This window comes from Nyctibius grandis, chromosome 1, assembly GCF_013368605.1.
Source record: "Nyctibius grandis isolate bNycGra1 chromosome 1, bNycGra1.pri, whole genome shotgun sequence".
NCBI classification, from domain to species: domain Eukaryota; kingdom Metazoa; phylum Chordata; class Aves; order Nyctibiiformes; family Nyctibiidae; genus Nyctibius; species Nyctibius grandis.
Window position 1 is genome coordinate 34,281,150 of NC_090658.1, and position 24,394 is coordinate 34,305,543.

The 24,394-nt window shown below is 34.4% G+C and overlaps 1 protein-coding gene across 1 annotated transcript in view; it reads right to left on the reverse strand.

Moving 5' to 3' along the window:
• The window catches only part of DNAH8 (dynein axonemal heavy chain 8), a 152,170-nt gene that overhangs the window by 89,332 nt on the left and 38,444 nt on the right, over positions 1-24,394 (reverse strand). The window contains exons 16-28 of the mRNA XM_068399510.1: positions 22,046-22,241; positions 19,869-20,065; positions 13,453-13,466; positions 11,555-11,795; positions 10,334-10,533; positions 9,828-9,981; positions 9,583-9,723; positions 8,596-8,700; positions 8,140-8,301; positions 6,007-6,231; positions 4,712-4,884; positions 2,469-2,647; positions 380-567 (exon numbers count right to left, since the gene is read on the reverse strand). Of these exons, the coding sequence (XP_068255611.1) occupies positions 380-567; positions 2,469-2,647; positions 4,712-4,884; positions 6,007-6,231; positions 8,140-8,301; positions 8,596-8,700; positions 9,583-9,723; positions 9,828-9,981; positions 10,334-10,533; positions 11,555-11,795; positions 13,453-13,466; positions 19,869-20,065; positions 22,046-22,241 (2,175 nt within the window). The remainder of the gene's footprint in view (positions 1-379; positions 568-2,468; positions 2,648-4,711; positions 4,885-6,006; positions 6,232-8,139; positions 8,302-8,595; positions 8,701-9,582; positions 9,724-9,827; positions 9,982-10,333; positions 10,534-11,554; positions 11,796-13,452; positions 13,467-19,868; positions 20,066-22,045; positions 22,242-24,394) is intronic.

Genomic DNA, 24,394 nt, shown 5'->3' on the forward strand with positions numbered 1-24,394 from the left:
TGTTCTTTTTTCTTCCTACAGTATCTTTCTCACTAATACTGTTGAAGCTTTTCAAGATAAGGTAGTAAAGCATATTAATGTTTCAGTCCTCTCAGTGAGCACAGAGAATTCTGGAAGTTTGGCCAAACTCTTAGCCTTCATAATGAATTGCAATACAGTAATGAAGGGACATAACTATGAAGCTTTTCAGTAATCTTAAAGTAAAACTGAAGGCATGCAATTCATGAATAATCACATTATTTATGGGTTCCAGTAGTTTAGTCTAATTCTACAGCAACAGTATCACTTAATTAATAAAATGGGTTATCTTCACCTTGCCATTTAATTAACTTGTATATAGCATAATTTGTCACTCCTCTGGAATTATTACTACATTTACCATTGTTAGGAAAATTCCAAATTCTGGATTTAAATCTACACAGTCTCCATCAGAAAAAATGAACTGCTTTTTTCTTTCTTTTCTTGCTGTTAAAATAATACAGATTTGTTGTGCTGATACTGACAAGACAGGCAACTCAATTCGGTTGAATTCATCAAAACATCCCCAAGATCCAGACTGTGCAAGACCTAAAACCGGGACAGAAAAATTTATTATTTGTTACTCGTCATGCATATTTGAGATATCTGAACTAGATGACTTTTCCTTCAAATAATTAAATAAGATTAGTTTTATTTATTGCCCTGTGGCCAAGGCCTATCGTCCTCTAATCCACCTGACTATTTCCATACCAATCTGAATTAATATTAGTTAATTTATACAAAATACTTAAAAGTGAATCAAAATCAGAAAAAAATCTTTTGATATCTTGGGGCATTTGGCAGACCTTTCGTCCACATCTTTCTGTGAATGTAGCCTTTTATTGTAAAGCGACAATTCAATTATTTACAAAAAGCTGTATTGTTAATCTAAAAAAACCTAAGTGACTTAGAGCTACAAAAGACTAGCCCTAAATGTTACAACAAAAAATTCCAAGTGTTTTCTTTTCATTTGGGTCTTCCAGACTTCACAATGTTTTTAAATTACTTTTTCTTGCCTCTTATAAAGGTTACAATTAAAAATTGAAATTATTTTTGCACTAACTAGGGCCTTAAATAAAACTCTGAATCTCACAAGACAGAAAATATTAATCTTAGAGCAGATAAAATGGTACTGCTTGTGCATAGAGGTAAGTCCACACTAAACTACAAGTATTTCATGTAACGGTGCATGATATTAACAACATCCAAAGTGTGGACAATGTTCTGTGTGAACTTGTCTATGAAAGAAAGAGGAAGACAGAGAAAGAAAATTAAATGGAAAGAGAAATAATTTAGAAGACTATAATAATAACAATAACATTTTTGTAAAGGATTAATTTCACAGTTGCCTAATTTCAATTTGGAAAAGTATCACTTATTTAGTAGCAACTAAGATAATTGTTGTTCCTTTAGCAACACTTTATAATAAAAATTTGTAGCAGCATTTTTTTCCAAATGATATTAAAGTACAAGTAGGCAGTAGTTTTCTTTCATGTATACTGAAAGATGGCTATTTAAAAGTGAAAAATTTATCCAACTGATTCAGAGTATATTATTGTTACGCAGTTAAGGCTAAATCACTTTAAAGGGATTCTGTCATATACTCAAAGATTTTTTAGAATTTGAATAGCTTGACTTTCAAAGGTGCAATATGTTTATAAACCCACAGCTTTAGGCACTTTTATGCCACAATTATTTGCTTGCTAAAAAAAAAAAAAGAATATAAAAAACATTAATAGTTTCACCCCTTGTTTCTCAATACATACAATACCATAACTTTGATAAATGAGCTGAGAGAAACCTTATGAATTTCAAGTCCTTTATCTGGAACAGAATAACTCCATGCAGCAGTACAGGTTTGGTGCTGACTGGCTACAAAGCTGTTTTGCAGAAAGTGACCTGGTCTCCTGCTTAACAACTAACTGGACATGAATCAGAATTATGCCCTTGTAGCAAAGGAAGCCAGCTGCATATTGGGCAAGAGCGTAGGCAGCAGGTTGAGGAAAATTATTGTTTGCCTCTATTCTGCACTTGTGAGATAGCAGCTGTAGTACTGTGTCCAGTTTGGGGCTTACAAATACAGGAGAGACATTGATACACTTGCATGAGTCCAGCAGATGGCTGCCATGATGGTCAGTGGCTGGAGGACATGACACAGAGGGAGAGGCTGAGAGAACACAATTTGTTGAGCCTGAAGAGAAAGCTAAGGGGAAAGCCTATTGCTAATAGGAGGCTCTGAGAAATTTGAGCCAGGCTTTTCTCAGAAGTGCAGTGGAAGAAGAGCAGACAATGGACACAAACACTTGAACAGGGGCCCAGAGGTGGTGTGGAATGTCCATCCCTGGAGATACTCAAAACCCAGCATGAATAAGGTCCTGAACAACCTGCTCTAACTGCACCTCCTAAATGACCTGTGTAGGTCTCTTCTATGCTACATGAAGAAGTCTTACCTTTGAAAATCCTACCCAAACCTCTGAAGTCCATCTGATCAGAGCAGTTAAAGACTACTACGTATTTTCCCAGAGCCTTTCCCATGTCTTTCGTCGTTTCTGTTTTACCAGTTTCAGCTGGTCCTGCTGGAGCTCCTCCCATGTTCATTCCCAAAGCCTGTGCTAAAGTTATATAGCACCTATAAATGTTAGTTCATATTAATTTATTAAATCATATGAAAGATATATGTGTATATATATATAAGATATAAATGAGTTATGTGATAAATTCTACAGCTCTTATGTTGAAATATTACTTCTTCATAAAGCAGTTCCATTGATTTATATGAGTGCAGGAAGTTCAGATTGGTAAAAGTCACAAAATACAGCATTTAAACACTATTTATAAAAGCAAAAAGTTTTATCAGGTCTTAATCTAGTTTGTTACAAACTGTGAATATTAGACGAGCTAAAAATTAATGCACACCACAAAAAGGAAATTAATTGTCGTTAACTCTTTTTGCAGCTATAAAGAGCAGATTCTGCTGTTGAATTCTGCCACCTCATCATATTTGGGTGCAAGCTGGAACACAGGAGGTTCCACATAAATATGAGGAAAAACTTCTTTACGGTGGGGGTGACCGAACACTGGAATAGGCTGCCCAGAGAGGTTGTGGAGTCTCCTTCTCTGGAGACATTCAAAACCCGCCTGGATACATTCCTGTATGATATGGTCTAGGTAATCCTGCTCCGGCAGGGGGATCGGACTAGATGATCTTTTGAGGTCCCTTCCAATGCCTAACATTCTGTGATTCTGTGATTCTGTAGTATCTTAATCTGTATACATTTTACTAGGTTAGATTACCTTTGTCTAAATCCTCAAGTGTGAAAGAATAAGGATATATGGCCCCTTCCACAATTATGGGTAAAAAATTTTTACATTTTTAAGAAAAAAAAACCTAAGATTTACCCCTCTTTTTTTAAGTCTTAAAAAGTTCAGACTACTGTTTTAGTTATATGTGAGTCTTAGGTTACAATTTTCGTTCATGGTAGGGTATGGAAGAGTAACGGTAAAGGAATTAAATGACAAAGTTCCTACACAAATGATGGGGTATCTTCACTGTCAAATCAACTCAACATACCCTGAACGCATTTCTAACTAAAGTATTTCTGGTTTAAATCCACAATTGAACAGAGTTTAATAACTAACTAGTTCCTACAGTTTAGCTTGAATCACTAAAATATATTATGCCAAACTGGCACTGCAGGGACCTTGATGATTTCTAACCAATAAGAAACTTCAAAGTGACATAAGGGTTTTACTCCTACAGTTATATTGGGGTCAAGGCAAATTTTGGGGTAGAATTTAACATTTTGCTTCAAAAATACCTGTAGTACAGTTCACTGCAGAAATGTACTGAACTTTCCATATTGTCACAATAGCAGTTCTACCTCTTGTGGAGAAATAAAGGTGTTCAAAAAGCTGTACATGCACATACTCCACATAGGCAGTAAAGTGAATGATTGTAGGTTGGAAGTTATTTTTGTTTCTTGAGGGGATGTTTTTGCAAGTGAAGAATCTTTTGGCTTTCTATTTTCTCATTTGGTCAAAGGTGAAATCTCAAGAAAGGAATAAATGGAGGAAGAATTTTGACAAAAAAAAAGAAGCCAAGAAATTCCCAAGAGGAAAAAAGAAAAATAATTCTCATTGTTAAATCACATTTGAAACAAAATCGATGGTCATTTGCTTGCCTGGATACAGAAGAATGGCAAGTGAGTGCATACAGCTGGGACTTTGTCAACATCTAGATTCTTATGGACAAATCTAAACTGTTTCCCAGTACTAATAAGACCACAGACACTGACAGGTTGTCTTAGACTTTCAAAGACATGGGTAGCCACAAAATCTTTATAGAATCCCTTATTACAGAATTTAAAATATTTGACTGAATCTTTTCTTCAGTATAGAAATAAGGCTAAACGATACATTACTATATAACCTTAAAACGATTCATTTCTGTTAGTAAATATTTTTTAAGACTAGGCAGTGATAAAACTTTTCTAGGAATTACTAAAAGTGTACAAGTTAGTGAGACGTTATTTTACCTTTTCTAAAAAAGTATGATTAAGCAAATGTATGAGAAGATTTTCATGAATGACCTAGCCCATGCAGGACTTAATTCAGAATGTATCTCTTTGAAGATATATGTTAAAAAAACCTATACATATTAAAACTGTTCATTATGTATAATTGTTTTTCTAACCTGTCTGTAAGAGGTGTTATAACCAGACGATCAGTGCAACCCAGAAATTCATTTTGGTAAACAAAATCAACATCTGTAATGGATACCAAGACTTCATCAAAATTCTCTTTAAAGTAGAATCTAGACTGCTTTAACCATTCAAAATCCGTTGGTGATTTGACATGCATTTTTACCTTAAAAGAAAATAAATACATGTATATGTTATAACTGAGCATCCACGTTTATTGTATTTGATAACTGTGATAAAATGCTTATTTGTTGGAGAATAATGAGTGATTACTCAAGTTAAAGTTCCTATGTAAGTAAACTGAAATACATATAAGTATCACATAATATGTTTAAATGTATGCTAAACTGATATTAAAAAATGTCCTGATCACTTAACTTGATCATCACAACATTTCTGTTAATCAAATTAATCTTAAATTGCTTTGGTAGTGCAGCTCATCATCCAAGTGAAACTAGCAAACAACACACTGCTAAATCCACCAAACACATTGGAACAAAGATCATGATGAAGGAACAATCTGACTGAGGCATGGAAGGCAAATTGTGTACAATCTAATAAGCTCCTGTCATCAGTAGTAAAAATATGAGATACATGTAGTGTTGAGGGATGGCATTCCTCAAAGAATAAAGGAATGTAAACAATTTAGCACAGTCTAAGAAGTTCAAGTATAGGATTGGCATTATCTGTTGATTTTAGTAGAGTTTTTTGTTTGTTTGTCTTCTATGTGTTCTCCTTAGGAGCCAGAAAGAGAATCCCAGTAGCTTGCTCTCTGAAGGAATAAGAGAGACAGAAAGAAGAAACTAGGAGATATGGAAGATGTTGCTATCATTGCTCTAACTCTAGAATGGGTGGAGCTAAAGCGCAGCCTAGTTCTAACCACTGAGATTCTGTAACAAGCCATGAGGAAATTATCTATGATGATAAAGCTACAACACCCTCAGCAGACTCGTTTTTCAGTTATGCAAGTAAGAGTAATACAACAGTTTTTCAAAGAAAGGACATACTAAAAGGTTTTTGTCTATCAAAACAATTCTGTAGGAAGAAGTAGAAAATTGAAATATTCTAAGAAAAGTGTAAAAATTTGGAGTAAATATTTAGATGACAGAACTGATGGATTTTATACTAGTTTAAGCAAAAGTGTACTATTTTTACTACGGTGAGATTACGGACATCTTTGTCTTACAAACATATGCATACGTACATGTGACTGTAGCTACCACATCTAAGAAAAATTATTATAACAGTAAATGCTTTTAATTGTCAGAAATAAAAATCTATACTTTACCAAATCGTCAAAAATATCACGCTGATGCACATGAATGGTAATAAGCGCTTCAAATTTCACTCTGTCAAACTTGGAAAGATCATGTGTGGTCTGGCTAATCAACATATTCAGAATCTCCAGAAATCTCCCATTGGTTACTTGCATGATTTTTCTGTCCTCTTTAGCATTCTGTAGAGCTGTTTCTGAATCATGTGTCCACAACATTTGAATCCCAAGTAATCCAACCTACAAATTTAATATGTGAAAAAAATACAAAAGAATCGCTTGTTGAACACTAGCCTTATTATAGAAGACTTAGGTGTAACAGGAACAATAAATGATGGTATAGGGAGTCCGAAATTATCATTACATCAGCATGAAGCTATCTCATCAGGATACTGTGCCTGAGTTAATTAGCTGTGCTGTGGTACTGGAAACTCCTGAGAAAATGTTTTAAAAATTTTACGAAAATTTGTCACATACTGAGATACACACAAATTAAGGATGATTCTCAGTTTCGCTTAGAATCCGTTAGTGTACTCCAGTATCACAAACATAAACAGGTCTGAAATTGTGCGGAGAAGTCCTGCTGAAAATTTCGCATTGCCAACACATAGCTAATAAAAGAACATAAAAAAAAATGCTGTGCATTTCTACTGAACATGGGATGGATTGCTCTCTTTCTAACATGCTGTCATGACTGGAGTACAGCCTGGAGCACATTGAACTACAAGCTATTTTGCTTCCAAATCTAGAGAGTTACAGGACGTTGCGTGTAAACTACAATCTTGGATTGATTTTGATTTACAATATCAGGTACACCCATGACAAAACAGGATAGATGAGAACTGTATCAATACCTTTTCCCCTCACATTTCTACATTCACAAAGCACTGAGACCTAAAAATTTGACTCACTCACTCTTTCCACTTTTCTGTCTCCTGATACCTGTAGTGAATTTATGGTTACAGAGACTGTGTAACAGGAAATACCTCACCATTTTAGAATCATTAGGCTATCATCAGTAGAGTCTAAAACAAATTCATTTTAGAATGACCAATTAGTCAGAGAAAAAAAAAAATTTTGGATGTGACTTTTTCATGCTACCTATAATAGAAGCTTCTGAGACAGGAAAATGGCAGTTTGAAGAAAACATTTCAAATATTTGTCAGTATTTTGCCCAATTTCTTCTATGTCCTATGACACAGCTTTTCTTTCTCTGTACTTTCCATTTCTTGCCCAAATACCATTTCTTAGTTCTTCTCCACCCCATCCCGCCTCTCCTAACACAATAATTCTTTGAACATAAAAACATTTGGATTAGCAAGACATGGGAAAGGAGACCTTTGGAGATGGTAATAAGGATACTTCAAAATGTCTGACCTGCAAATAAGACAGACAGTCCTTATCTGTTTAAAGAAAAGTAGTAGACTTTTAAAAATAAATACTGCTGAGATAATACATAATTATGGCATAAATACAACTTCAAGATAATTCTATTAAATATTTAAGTATACTGAATTTTTTTAAATTAGCAATGTATTGGCCAGTTCTAATATTTGCAGAATTTGTTAAAAAATTTACACCCAGCACTGTCCTGATTAGCAAATTAAAGAGTCAGAATTTGTACAGGATGGGAAACAATTCATTACTTGTTAATGAAATGTATGAAATATCAGTAAGATGAAGGAGTCCCTAGGCAAACAAGAATTCTTGAAGATAAGCCTCTACTAGGACTGCATTATCATAGTGACAAATATGTGAACTATGAGGTAAATCTTGTAAATGATGAGATAAATAATCATAATCATAGCTCTTGCACTCTTAAATTATGAGAGAGAAATCAATCTGCACATGAAATTTTATTTGCATCTGAGAGGGGTTCAATATCCATTACAGAAAATATAAGTTCTACTTTATATTCTCCAAGAGAAGAAAAAAGTCATTTTAAAGTAGATTACAAGAAAAATATTATGCTATATATAGGGTATCAAAATTGAAGTCATTAAGGATTTCCTTCTACTAAGTAGATCCATATCCTTGTTTCCTTTGTGAAAAATTCCTCATATAGACAATTTCATATGCTCTTTACATCCCACCTCCCCACACACACAACCCAGACTGCACACACAAATCCACATCCTGTAATCTCACCTGCGCTGGGAACTGATTAAGAAAATTCAGCAACTGATATCCTGGGTCAATAATTTGGTAATATGCTGCCCTAATTATGCCATGCAATGAAATCTGCTGCACACGCAACAAATCCTGTAACCAAAGTTCTACTGGTCCTTTTGCAACCACTGGAGTGTCCAACTGAAAAATTAATAAAAGTAAAGGATACAAAATACAACATAGTTACCAAACTTCTGTTCAAGAACATTAGTTACTAAATAGTTACTAAATTTCTATTCAAGACAACTACAGATTTAATTTCAATAAACATACTAGAAATTTATTTAATGAAGACATACTATAGTTTTGTTACAGCATTCCCTGAAATGTTCATTAGTAATTAATAATAATTCCATTTAATATATACTTATATATTCAGTAATAGAATGATTTATTTATCAACAACATTTCTGGAAAAAAAAATTAGAGAATTACTGGAATATTTTCTCCTTCTCTTGATACGACTGCCAGTATGCGATCATAATCCTTTGGGTGAAAGTCTGCTTCATTTATATTGTTAGATATGGAAGGCAGATGTGGCTGTAAGGATAATTCAGAAGTCATTCAATGTAAACACATAACATTAGCAAACAGAAAAAAATCTCAAGTAAGGTTATCCTGCAAAGGTTCATCTGAACCTACACATGAATTTCAGGACATCTGTAGGTAATAATTACAGAAATGATTGTGTAGGATTTTACCTCCATTTGCTGGTTTTTTACAGTTACCAGAGGTGATCTAGCAGAACAGAGATCAGCTATTGTGTGAGATCAACTATCTTATCTCAATCAACCCTCAGTACCGATCCAGACCAGTTGGACTAAAAACCTTCAGTAACAGTCCAGACTAGCTAGATGAATTTGGCCATATTCAAAGCAGGAAAGTCTCACAGGGTCCCTTCTGTCAGTTTAGTTGTGAAAGGAACCACCAGTAAATCACTTGATGGGATCATATTTTCATGCTCCAAATTCTGAGGATTTTTTAAATTAGATATCCATTTCATATTTTGTTAAAGACTAAAGAGCAAGAAAAGAAAATTTTTCTCAAGCAAAGTTTATAAGAAGAAAATGGTTACATTTTAATTTATTAAATGCTTTTCTATATTCTATTTTTTTTTGTTACAATCAGAAAAAAATGACCAAGTTTCTACCTGAATTGTATGAGAATCACTTGCTTGTCCAAGAATTTCAAGAAGGGCAGGATCAGAAACAAAAAAGAATCTAGGAAACAGTAGTCTTTTCTTCAATAAGTATCTTTAAAATTGAACAAGATTTTTATTAGAATATTTCAGCTCTTCAATTTCTTCTACATAAGAGTGAAAGTAAGACTGAAATACTATTAATATTTCATATAAACCTTTTTCAAAATAATAATGCATTAAAAATCAAACAATTCATACCCTGTAAGTGATTTCTGACATACTTCCAACTGTTCATGTAAATAAGGGAGAAGTTGCTCCATAGTCTCATCTCCCACACAGCAGTTAATTACATTTGGGTTTTCATGAGCTCGTTGCATTATTCTGATCCATGATTTGTCAATATTCTGAAAACGTTTTGCTTCCTATATATAGCAAAAACATAAGTACTTTCACAGCATAATCTGTTGGAAATTATTACACAGATAGCTTTTAATACACAATAATAGGCAAGCATTTTAAAGTTTACCTGGGGTAACTGCTTTGCGATATCTCCCCCTACAAAAACAGCTTCAAGATAAATCCAGAGGTTCTGCACAACCAGCCATTCTTCATTTATGCCTGTAGAGCTGCTTAGTTTATAAATCCAGCTCTGAATTTCCTTTTTGAATGGTGCATTGTATCTAGAAAGGGATGAGAAACAGAAATTATTTAATTCTAAATAAAGCTATTATAAAATAAATATGTCCAATGGTGGAAAAAAAACCCCAAGCAACACTTGTTTCATTAAAAGCAAGAAGAATCTGGTGGAAAGTTTCTGCCGGCTTGATTACATTCATATATATTGAGACAATAGTTTGCTACTAACACATGAAAGGCTTCCACTTGAGGAAGTTTTCCATTAGACATTGTAACATTCTTTTCCATTAAAAAATAATATTCCATTCAATTTTACTGCTGATTTAGCCTAATAACAGTACAGCTGCTATCTCTGTGTGTTTCTGAAAATACCATACACAATACACTGACAAATACCTATTGGTCAGTAAAGAGCCAAGAATCATTAAACTGTCCTCCATCAACATTATAATTTCTGATGATTCAGTTCCCTGTAACAGTAACTCTCCTCTCCCTTTGAATGATGAAAAGCTCAGAATTTGGCTTCCCCAAATGTCAGTTATGTGAGATAGTTTGGCTTCTATATCCTTTTCTTTTGTAGCAGATATGCATATATCCTGCAAAGAAAGTACCATTTTTTAGAATCTTTATTCTTCAGAAATTAAATCTTTCTTAATATTTTACATCTAGTGAGAAAATATTTAAAAATAATATATGAAATTTTATAAAACAGTACAAAAATGTGTCACACATGCAGAGATCACACTACTAATTTTACTCACTCAAAATACATGTATGGATAACTGAAAAATACACACTTGGAAATGCATGGATACACCATTTCTCTGGCTTCACATTTTGTTATTTCTGCATAACAAGATTTCTGAATCATCATTTCTACAAGGTTTAGGGTAGTGATGTAGACTCATCACCAGGTGAACTCTCAATGTTACCACTTTTCAATTTATAGAATCTCAGAATTTAAGAACAGTTTAGGTTGGAAAGGTCATCAAGTCCAATATTCTATTTAAATCAGAGCTTAATTCAAAATTAAGCAGGTCACCTTGGAATGCTTTCATATAAATCAAGTATAACTATAACAGTAGCTTCTGCATGCATATTTACCCTATAAAACTTGCAAACTCCATTGACAGTTTTTTCAGATTATGTTGGGGATCTTTTGAAGTTGTATGGTTCAGAAGAAGCCGTAAAGATCTAGAGAAGTATTCATATTGAATATCAATAAGCATGGAGCCTTCCTCTAAAATTTCTGATTTATTTACAAATCTTTAAAGCATCCACAGAGTTAAAAAAATTAGGTGACCATGATCATTTGAAGTTTTGGGTTTTTTTTTCCTGTTTAAAAAGGGATAAGAAAATGATAGAAAATAGGGCCAGAAAGAATGAGAAGAGATTATCTAGAAAGAAGTGTCCAAAGATTCCAGCTGCTACCTCAGTCTTTGTTCATGTGGATAAGAACTTCTAAATAAAATATAAATTATTTTAGTGTGGTCTGATTGAGAGGATATTAACAAAAGTAAAAAATATTTTTAAAAAAGGTTGTAATTTTATAAGTAATCATATTATTTTTGCTGACTGTATAAAATTAACAAGTAGGGAAAAAATGTATGTACCTACCTCAAGATCATCTTTGTGTTTAAGAATTGGTGCTTCCATGATGTTTCGAAGGCAAAAGGAATCAGATTCTATATCAAATTGATGTCCTGTTGTTTCAGCAATACGATTCCAGTGTCTTTGCTTCATTGCTTTGTCAGTCATCATTTCCAACAAAGGACAGGATTCACTAAAATCATTGATTTTTTTCTTGAGATCTAAAAATGCTTGCCAGTGTTGGAGTCCTTTAGGTAGTCTACGGCACCTGCAGTTGAGTTAAATTGATACAGTGGTAAATGCTTCTTTTGTCAAAATAGGAATTGTTTAAACATTTTAAAAACAGACAAGAAGATATGAAGTAGCTTGTATTGAGGTCAACATTTTCTATGTAATGTTCCAATTTGTGTCAATTAGTCTACCTTTTTAGGAAAAACTAATGCAAATGCCTTACTAACAAAATCATAATATTTAACAGTTTTAACCACTGTTATGTTTGCAAATAAACAGAAATATTGCAGTTTGCATTAAAACATAGCTTATCTGCTGCTTATCATCACAAAGTCTTTATTGGCAAACAAAAAACAAAGAAAAATTAGTTAAATTTCACATATGTAATCCTAGTACAAATATAATATTTACTTCCGTTTACAATACCAGTAATACATGTGGCATATATTAACATACCACTTCGAAGCTAGACATGAAAATTAGAAAGATAGGACCACCTTCTCCTCTACTTTTGGTTAGTGGTTCTGAAACTATTCACTAAGAAAATGAAAATTATATACTTCTAATGTGGAAAACCCCAGAAAAACAGTTAAATGAATATTCACCTCTTTGACCACACTTTTACAGAGCCTACACACTAAGAATTAAGCAGTTGACCCACCACAGGAATGTCCTGATGTAAATGATAAAGTATATTCTTAGCAAAAAAGAGTAATAAACCCTGGGTCATATTTCCCTTGGTTTTGCATCCTTTGTCACTTATCTCTCTACCTCCCACTGATATAATTTCATATTTTCTGTAATCAAGTACAATACAGCAGTCTGTGTCTGGTTTAGACCTATGTTGGTGCTGTGTGGGTGCCAGCACATTCATGTTGATTAGCTCCCTGGCTGCTGTCAAATAGAATGTTTAATACCTGCCTGCCTTTCCCTGAGGGGGAAAGTATTTTGTGTCTGTTTTTGGACTACTGTGAAGTTTTGACTTTTATAAAATTCATAGGCACTTAAGGTTATTTTGTGAGAAAATCTGCCTTGTTGAAAGTTGAAACAAGCCAATAGAATAAAAAAAAAAGTATTCAAGAATGCTGAAAAAGAAGAGCACAGACATGGTCAGACAGTGACATCACAGATCACATTTTTCCTTAGAAAACCAGGCAAAACATCTGTATATTTTATAAATTTCTCTGTTTGCTGCCATTCTTTTCATTCATTAGTGAAGAATTAATGTCTAGTTCAGTGATTTGGGACACAGGAATCAGCTACAGCAAAAAGGCAGATTATGAATGACATGCTGCGGGCTCCAGAGCTGGGACCCCTGCTATCCTTATTGAGTCTTGTGACCTTGGAGATATCATTTTACAGAAAGACAAGATACTGCCAATTAGGTGTCTGTCAACATCTTGCTTCTTTAAGAGACTCTTAATCCCTGAAATTCTATCAGCGTATGTAACCTCAAATTTCGGAAAGAAAAATACTCTTTGGCACATATTTCCTTCAAAGGTTATTAGTCTCTGGTTAGTGTTTCCCACTCAGAAATTCAGAAATAATTCAAATCTAAGACCCAACCTTCAACTCTGACTGTCAAAATGCAATTTCAAAACTATGGAAATTCTTCACTTACCAATTTTATGCCTCATAATGCCATATTTGATATATCAGTTAACCTTCAGGAAAACATGTATTTACTAGACTACCATGACACCATGGACTAGAAGCCAATAACAAAAAAAAATTGAAGTAAAAAATTCCACATTCTGCCGTACAGATCCTCTCCCCCTAGTTTAGGAAGGTTATGCTACCATTTTTGTGTTACCTGAACCCATCAGTGTTTTAAGCCATGAAAAACTGCCAAAGTAATGCCAAGAGGTAAGATATATTGACAAAATGGAGAATGGAAGGAAATGATGGGTAAATAGGTAGGATGAGTACTTAGCCTAAGACAGAACTATTTGTACTGAAGGTTTTTCTTTTCACTGCAGTTACAAAAGTAATTGACCTTTTATGCACTTCTACTTGAACTACCTTAAACAAATTTCAATTTCAGAGTAATACAATTCAGCTCTTGTGGAGCTCTGTATTTCAGCAATCAGACTTTAACATTATGTAAGATTGATTTAAAGCTGTTTTAATAGGCCTGTACTGCTCTATAACTGTAGTATAGATATACTCAAAAATACCAAATACTGGCACAAATACAAATGTACATCAATTAGTCATGCCTTCATTTTGGAAATTAATAATGTAAGATTCTGGAATATTGTTCTAATAGGAGGACTAGGGGTGCAAAGAAAGTACCAAGAAAGCTGAAGTTGTTTTAGGATGGAGTTTGCCCAATCTCATAACAGGACTAGGTAGCAGGAGAGTTGGGGACTGCGCTCAATGATGCAGTTATTCTGCTGTAAAATAATCCTTGTCCTAATCTTCTATATTATATTTCTTCCCAAAATAATATACGTACTTTTGAAAATATTAAAAATAGAGTTAAATTAAAAGGTTAGAAAATACTTCTGAATCAAACTAATTACATCTAATCCTCTCAACAGTGTCAAAACCATTTTAAGTTTTCAGCATTACTGCAATATTTGTAGCTTTTTTTACAAACCCATACTATTTAAGACACTCAGCATTGTTAATGTATTTGAAATGGCAGAAATATTTTTTAAAAGGATACAATATTCTAAAAGACTCAGAGAAGTTGGTCATGCATGATTTTCTCTTGATAAATCCACATCAACTATGCTCAGTCCCCTTCCTGTCCTACTTTTCCTTACATAAGCCCTCTTTCAATCATATTCTAGTAAGAAATATAATCCTTAATCACCCCATCAATAAAGTTCTAATTAAATCCACCAAAAAACCAAGACAAAATATTGAAATTACTGATCAGTTGTCATTGTTCTATATTCACTTCTTGATTTTATCATCAGCTCTATGTTCTTTCATTATTTAAGGAAAGCTCATGAAAGAATAGACAGTGCTGAACTCAGTTTACTGAGTTCAAACTCTTGCTTGTTTAACATCTATGAGTATGATTACCGTGTCCATATCTTCAGCCTGAAGACAGTCAGACTAAGAAATAACATTTAGCAGATCTGAATGTACTTTAAATGTTGAAATTATTGTTCAAGTTCTTCCTTTACTTGTTTAACCTCTACCTCTTTTGGATCACAGAACTGGTTATATTTGCCTTCAAGTAGTCTCTGTACCATTCCTGGCTTACAAACCACTGCATAAACTGCTAAGACAAAACCCACTTTCTTAACATAAAACTATGAAAAGTTATGACAATGCACTGAAAGTCCTTTCTGGTACCTTGTTAATAGAACAGTCTTCAAGAAAGAAACTGTTACTATACAGCAATACAATTTCTTCTCCAAAAGGTGGACGAAAATGTAAAATGTGTTCTATTAAGCTGACTGTTTCAGAATGTGATAATAAATACCAAATATATATAAGACTTAATGAGCTTCTTTTAGCTTTTTTCTTATTGGGAAAACTAAAAGAATGCTGAAAGTTTCTGACAGTATACAATGATATGTGGCTCTATGAATACATTCTGGTTATATTTAAAGAGGTTAAATGATCAAGATGTTTGTTTATAGATACAGAAAAGTTAGCAAGAGGATTAAGGCTAATGGAAAAGCACACAGCAAAAGGGAGAGTATTGCTCCTTTCTCTTGTGCCCTCATCTGCTTATTTCTGCAACTTGTCTCCTAGATTGTATTTATATTATCATTTATTTGAGAGAGAATATTTTTCTCTGTTCAGCATTCATACAGTATCTAGCAAAGTATCTAATACCGATTCATAATTTATACTAAATATAACAACAAAAAAATATTACTTTCTTTCACTTTCTTCAGCCTAGATCCTTCAGAACAATAAACTCATTGTTTGGGTTCTCAGTTTATTTTATGACTCCTATTATATAATATCATATTCAGCAAGATAAAAATTAAAAGTCATCTTACTTCAATAGGTTCCAGAGTCATATCCATTTCTATTTTATTATCATGTATAGTAGATAAGCTTCCATCGCAAATCTGACGTCATCTAAGTCACACAGAGGTCGAGACAATTTCTTTAAATATTCCGTTACGAATGACATCATGTCTGTCATTTTCTTTTTATATTCCTCATTTAAGTAACGACAGAGGAGTATCTTCCAGGCTTTGGCTTCAACTGCTAAAGCTATTTTCAGGGGTTCTGATTTAAAAAAAAAAAAAAAAAAATTATTCAATCAACATCTTGATATTTTTCTGTAAAAAAAACCCCACATCATCACATATGGTTCTTTAACAGCAATTAGGAAAAGAAAATAGGTAATCCAATTACTGCATTTTAAAAGTTCCAAAACAATTTCAACTTTACTTAAATATATTTCTGTTGGTTTATTGTGTATTTTAATATCTCTAAAACATATTGATAAGCTTATCTAATAGAATACATAGCGAAGACGAATGAAGAAGAAAAACGACTACTTCTTAATGCAGATTCTCAGAGGATACTTTTGATATATATTAACCAAATGCATAAAGATCAGTGATATTTAAATGTTCTATACCTATTGAGGAAATGATATCTTGGGATTTCAATACTGGGATTTGGAATACTTCACAACTATAACAGTAAGGTGTCACATCATATCATATGCAGTTAATATATAAACACAAACCAACACCGAAGAGAGAGAAAAGACAATCATTGGCACTCTAACTTATTATCAGAATAAATTAAGATTTTAGTAGGCAACATCTTGCACTCAGGTGAAAGAAACTGAAAGATACTAACAGCATATAAGCCTTCTGCTCACAAAACAAATTTTACAGCAGATATGGTTTCTTCTTTAATAATGTGGATATTAGCATTGAAAATCTTATTCCTGAAGGCCAGGGGTAATTGAAGAAAAGTACTGTACCCTGTCCAGAAGCTAGAATATATAAGTGATAATAAATGAACTCCCAAACCTAAATTGAGTCCAAGAAAAAAACTTGCTTCCCCAGATCATAAAAACATTTAATATCCTTGCTCTTGAACCTAGAGGGCTTGCCTCCCTCTCATGCAGTGGTCACAGATGAGGGAGTAGTGTGACCATAAACAAAATCCATATTCTTTTGGATACACTGCTTCTTATCACTCTTGGTCACAGAATAATAGACAGCAAGAGTTTTCCAGAGTGAATTAGTTGGCTCCAGAGTGGTTTCATTAAGAAGTTGCATCCAGGAACTGGATGAGGATATGCAGTCAGCAGTTTGACAACTTTCTTTATTCACTGGAAGAAAGCTAGGGATAACGTGCCACCAAGATCCTGAAATGAACTCTAGTCATCAAAGAGTGCAGCTTCTGTCTTCTCTGATGTACGAGGAAGACAAATTGTACAGAGGTGATTTCTCAGTCTAATCTTTTAGAAGATGGGGGTTGCTCATCAGAAACATGGCCACACTCATTTGGAAAGGGATACATTTACTACTTCTCCCTAGATAACAACCATGACAACATCTGCCACAGAAAGTAAAAAAAAAAATCCATCAAACAACCCAGTAAACACTGGTCCAGAGAAGACATGTCAGCTACATAATCTGTGAGATGAATGGGATAAGTGCCATTGAAAACCTTGCGTCTTTGTCATAGCACAAATGGCTTAATTCTTCAACAAGCAGTTGTCTGGAAAGAATACGTTTTTCCACACCTGACTGTTCTTCAGAGTAACATGATCAATGAGTACCAAGTTGTCAGGGCCACAGAAGGCCAGGTACTGAGGCACGGTGTTGTACAGAACTGAGAGAACACACACTGTGTGAGGGAACACATTCTAACACCAGGTCTTGATGCGTCTCTATCTTTAAAGACATTAGAGGTGGACAGGAAAACACATGATATTCTGAGACCTGTGGATGCTAAATATTGGAATGGCTAAGCAGCCATATCTCCTGCTGAAACAAATATTGGTAGTGAAAAAGAAGCTAATGCAGCTATGTACTATTCTTGTACCAATATCAGAGAAGGTGATTTATGCTTCCAATGCTCTTTATAACCACTGGCTGACCTGGTGCCTTAGATCAGTGTCAGAAATGACCAAATCAGTATCAATACACATTCATTAACTCTTTAGCAAGCCTTCATGATAACTTCACAGCCATGACAGAATTTAATTTCACCACTCCAAAGAGCAAAAGGCAAGGGGAATGGAGGGGTTTTTAAAGTCAGATTCCTTAGAAGGGTCTGAGTGAGCCTTGGCTGATCAGTCAGGGAGGTCTCTTCCGTAATTTTGTATTGTAAAGCCTTTATTTCAGAGAATAAACCAAATAACATAACTATTGTATTCAGTATCTTACTGTACATACAAAGATAAAAAATGTCATACCTGTATGCAATTCAATTGGACCAAGAAGAATAATGGGTTTTAAATCTTTCATCTCTCCTTCAAACATAGTATAGTGAAGTATTTCTTCTTAATTTCAGTCAGAGATGGACAGCTAGCCAAAAATTGCTGTGTGTAGTTTAAAATGTCAATCAACAAATGTCCTTTTGCATACTTTTGGTAAAACAAGTTGCAACAGTTATTCAGGAATTACTGAAAATTTACACCAATATTATACCTGTTTTTAGCCTTCTGTAGCCTTGCTAATATAGTAAAATGCATGTGATGAGGTGTTCATGTTTATCAATTTCCCTGTCAGTAACTCTCAGGCTTGTTGGGAAATTCCAGTCAAATTTAACAGAGAAACAGATATCCAAGACATATTAAGTGCCTACTGGTTGTGTGAAAACAGGTGACGAAACAGAGATCAAAAAATACATGCCTGCACTTCCAGAAAGACTACACCATTAGCCCCATTATATGTGAAACAATCACAATAAAACACATATTCTAAGTAGTTCCATGAGCAGAACTCAAGCACAGAAAATTTTGCCATTCTGAAAAGCTGCATTTCAGAAACGTTACACAAGAGCTGTATTCAATACGCCTACATTGCACGGGCAAGTAATGAATGCTGAAAGCTATTTCCCACTTCTATTCTTTTGTCTGAGAGTACCCAGACAGGCAAAGGAAGGGATAGCATAGTGCTGAAGAAAGAATGTAGAAACTAGGGCATGTGTGTATAAAACTTAACTGCATTATTATTGAGGCTTTCTCTGTAGCAGTATTCTTTTCTTCAGTAGTAACTAGATCAAATTAATAATATTTATTTGATTAGGCTTAAAATTTTAATTAGACTAACAGTAAATTCTCAGCTCTGCATATAAAGTGGGGTTTTTTTAGCCCACATAAACTGCACAACTTCCATTGTGACACTCAAAAGATACCAGTGGTCCTGTAGCAAGATGATGTGATGTTCACAGATCTATGTATATGTAATGTAGTCCATTAAATAGAAAAGATAAGAATAGAAAACTGAATTAAGCCAAGGTTAAATAAAGTAGATATAGAAGCCAACTTCCTTCTACTGAACCTCTAAATTCAAACTCTAAATTAAAACTCCATTGTAGGAGGACAGAGTGAAATATTTTGAAGCAGCCTCCAATTCCTAGAAACTAACTTTTCTCGCTGTAGCAGACACTAAATTTTTCTACCACACTTGAGGATTCAACTTCAAGTTCAAACAACCAAGAATTGAATAGATGAGTCTTCTTGGAAAAGAGAATGCAGAACTCACCACCTAAAATAACTACAGGAAGGGTGGTGAATAAAATATGTATTAAACTCAAAATAAATGTTTTCCATAGAGAAAAGTGCACAATTATCAGCACTGATGCTGTGGGAATTTCTATGGGTTGCAGTATACATCATGTCAGACTGAAGTAGTTTCTTGTGGCCTAAAATCCAGAGTTCCACAAACAAAAATTAAACAAATTAGGACCAGTTTATCAGTATCTAGAATGTCACAGAAGCAGGAAAAGCCAAACCCCAACACAAAAACTGGGTAGCATGCTATTACTTCTGCTTTGGAAATACACCACTATTACTACTGAAAGACAAAGTAAGAATTTCAGCTGTTAATGTGTTTTCTACATCTTTTTCCTTGATTTTTTTCCCCTCAATGTTTTCTGATTTCAAAAGATAAGATTAATGAAGAACCGTCCTGTAGGTGATCATCATTAAACTCACCTGAATTTTGGCATCTTTATCTTCTGTCCACAGCACTTTATATTTCTGAAAGTCCTGCAGAACTTCACTAGCTACTTCTCTTATAGAATTCATAGAAGAAGAGAGGAGCACAACTAATTTAGAAATATCTTCATGTTCTGCTACACCTGAGTAAAAATTTCTTAGCTTTCTGACCAGGACAACATCTTCTTCTCCTTCTGTAAAATAAAATTATATGTAAGTGAATGACCATTAAAAGTCTGGTTGGATTTCTGTTCTAAACCTATGCATGCCAAGTTAAGCAATGATGCTGTTCAGTAAGTTTGAATATCTGTCTTCTAAGTGCTTAATATGAAAGTACCAAGTGCTAGTTCAGGCCAGGCTCTATACAGCTACAGCAAACTCAATCTAGAGTGAATGTTTCCAAATGGAAAGAAAACAGTCTTATTAATTCATGTATTCAATTTTTTCCACTGTAATTTAATTGTAACTAGAACACAACAAGGCCTCATAAACATTCTGTGTTGTTTTATATTTTTAAAAATTCATATAATTAAAGTTTTTTAATTGTAAAAACCCCTTAAAACAGTGTAAGTTTCTTGAACTCTAATATGCTTCAAATAAATAAATTCTGCTTATTCTACTTAGTGGTTTCAAAAAAGATGCTAAACTTCGCCAAGTCACATATTAATGAGTGCACAAATAAAGTTTGTCATGTCTTGAAGCTATACTTGTCTCACAAACTGCTAATGTCAGTCTTTTCAGTCTTGTCTGAAAGAGGTTAGGAAAAAAAAAAAAAGAAGAGAAAGGAGAACCTAGAGATTTTCCTAAACCTCTTGCCTCCAAATATGCTTTCAAAGGCACTTTAGACACTGGTAGCTGCTGGTCCAGTTACACTGTTGATGTTGAAACTGGAGCCCTGTCTCCTTTAAGAACTAAGTAAGCTCAAATAGAAGGAAAATAAATGCAATTTATTATGTCCCTCCTTCATCCTTCATGAGCTGCTGAGACAATCAGGGTCAATATAGATGCTGATATCCCTGAGATCTAATGAGCCCCTTCTGTCATAACAATGCCTGAGCATTCTGAAGCAGTTTTAAGAGAATGGAGAAGAAAAATCCACTCGTTCCACCACACACGTTGTTTCATGGGGATGATTTAATGCAAATTCAAGTTCTCTTTTATTCTGATGACCTTTTCAGGGGTCTGGTCACTGGAAACAAAGTCTCAGACTGATCCATCCTTGCCAGTGTACTCCATAGATCTCATTGGCCAAACATTAACATATGCCCCCAGGTGTTGCTGATGAGTAGTTTAAAGGTGATGAAAACAGTGACTGGCTGATGTATTTTGCCACAGCAGAGGAAAAGGCTACAACTGTCTGATGAGGATAGTCTCCTGCTACCCTGCTTGAAGCCCATTGTAGAGGTTAAAATCATAAAAAGCACATTAGTAGAAGAATAAAGTCCCAGCTCTGGACTATCAAAAAGAAAAACTTTCCAAGAGATTAAAGACCTTCCAAAGGAATCACAACAAAGCTACAACTGTATTGCAGATCACTGGCTCAGCCAAGCAGCTAAGAGAACTGGATGGTAAAAATATATATGGGCTTTTGTGGATGCTTGAAAAGCATATGGAGAAATGCTTAGAAATAATATTAAGGAAAAAAGTATCTGCCTAAAATGGATGCAGGTCTATCTACAGTCTGAATAGTCACATGAACAAACACTTGAAGTGTTTTATAATCCATTCTAGGAATATAGCCAGCAATTAAAATCTTTACTGAAATCCAATTATTAAACTAGATCTTGTTCTATCTCAATATTACAATGAGAGCTAGTCTACAATCATTATTTATCGTTTCAACTATATCATTATAGCTACATTCCATAGTAAGTAAGTAAAAAGATAAATCTACAAGCTTACTTTGCCTCGAATTAAATAGGAGATTCAGAACTTAGCAATTTTTCTAAGATTTTGGTTTGCTTATTGTTTCTCAGAGTTCTAACACTTACATAAGCCTGAAAAGCTATTTCTGAAAAAGACAGCTAATTAAATTAAAATAAACCCAACAAATTAGTTCAAGATAATCCACAGTTGGACCCTTTGAAGAAAAGTGAGCTTATTCACAAATATTTATATATGGCATTTTTATCAAAGTAAAAGGTTGAAATAAATTTTAAAAAAAAACTACTTACTTTCCCCTTTTTTGGCTATTTTTCCTGCCGATCCAAAGCCTGCTGAAGATACTTGCTGTGTGCCTGTTTCTGCTCTTAAAATAGATTTTTGCAAATATCTCTGTCCCCACTGAGCAACTCCATGACTTACTTCCAATATTAACTGAATCATGCAATTGATGGTTTGCTGTATATCGTCTAAACTAGGAACCATTACCTATTTAAAAAAAGTTGAAATATTATTGAAATAAATGCAACTGATTGATCGATAGTCATTTTCTAAGACCTCAGTTTTACTCGACTCATAACAAATTGCAGAACTTGCCCCAGAAGAGAAGCTGGAAAATGTAACTTTAAGAGTCTGTCTGGCTCAGAATTGCCTCTAAAGAAATGAAACATACTGTACTGACCTAGTACCTATTTGTACAGTCATAGTGTGGGCAAAATGACAAGCAAGTGTATAAGTACATAGATTTATTGGGTCTTTTACAATTATTTTTACAATTCCTACAACATTTTAAACAGCATTTTTATAATTATTTTTCATAATCTGTGGGAATACATTACAAGTCCTGGTTCCTGCATTCTAGAATTATAAAGCATTAAAAATTATCATAGAATCATAGAACGGTTTGGGTTAGAAAGGACCGTAAAGATCATCTAATTCCAACCCCATTGCCATGGGCAGGGACACCTTCCGCTAGACCAGGTTGCTCAAAGCCCCATCCAACCTGGCCTCGAATACTGCCAGGGAGGGGACATCCACAGCTTCTCTGGGCAACCTGTTCCAGTGTCTCACCACCCTCACAGTAAAGAATTTCTTCCTAATATCTAATCTAAATCTACCCTCTTTCAGTTTAAAACCATTCCCCCTCATCCTATCACTACATGCCCTTGTAAAAAGTCCCTCTCCAGCTTTCCTGTAGGCCCCCTTCAGGCACTGGAGACCAAGATCCTCCTCTCTGTTGCTCTTAACCACTGGATCCTAAATTCTGTGAGAGAGAATTGTAAGAGGGATGGTCATAAAAATACATATGGACAGCTCATTTTAAAGAAGATTTACAGCTACATAACTTCTATGTGCTTATCTATACATATATTCACATTGTAGGTAATTTCAGGCAAACAAAACCACCTAGACCAAAGTGTCAAAGGTCCTAGTTGAATAAATACTAATTTCTTTTTTTTAATCCCAAAGGTAGCATTACCTCAAAAACTTTTGCAAGAGCACAGTTTTTAGTAAATTAATGGAACTCCATGCAGTAACTGTGGAGATCTCAACTTGTATATTTGGCAAGGATTTTGTATCATAATTCTGAGAGCAATCTAATACCCAAGTCAGAAGAGGAAGAGAACTCATATTCAACTACCAGAGCACATGATAAAAAGAACTGGAAGGAAAACGAGGATTCTTGATCTGAGTCAAGAACAACTAGCGAACAGAATAGGGTCAAAACACAGGCTCTGGTCTGCCGTCATCCACACTGTATAAATGCTAGTATGCTCCCTTAGCATAGTTTGGGATGATGCAATAAAGCACTCTCCCAGAAAAAATTCAGGCACAGTTTGGCACACAAAGCATGACAAGGGCTGTTCCTAACACACAGTTTGAATGCAAACTCCTGGATTCAGGGAGAAAAGCATTTACTACTACTGTGGATACACACCATTTCAGGTCAGTTCACTTCGAGGTCAAAGAACAGCCTCTAGCCTGTTTTATTCAGTAGTAAACAAACAGCCATGAAGTTCTGAACCCAAAACTTTTTGAACTGTATTGGCAGCAATACTGCTAATTGTGACTTTGTCCTGTCCTTGTTTGAAAATAATTCTATGTAGGATAAGGTAGAGTAAAGGCACACATCAATTTCTCCAAAATACTGAGCAGGAGGAAGAACCTACCTGAGAGTGATCCAGGAAAGAACAGAAAAACAGTATTTCTTGTTAAACTTCAGAAGAAAGATCACTCTTGGGATAAGCTCAATCCTCAAATACAGTCCTTAGAACGTCATCTTATAGCTTTCATGTGCAAGCCATTATACTGAAATTATGAAATCATTCACTAGGGTGTTCAGAACTGCTTAAAAGTGACTCTGATATTTTATAAATCAATTTCACAGATTGTGCAGTTTTATGCATAAAAGCAAGGATCTTGCAAAATCCTACCAGCATTAGCAAAGTGTTATTTTACCCAGCATCACTTGATTACCGCCCTGGATCAGTCAAGTATTTCAGAGGACTTGAAAGATGCACTTTCCTTCACAGTGGGTGGAGCTTAGGGCTTTATGCTTATGCAAATATCAACAAGGTAAAAATTCTATACTGATAGACCTCGTGTATTATGTGTACACACACACTGTGAATGTACAACAG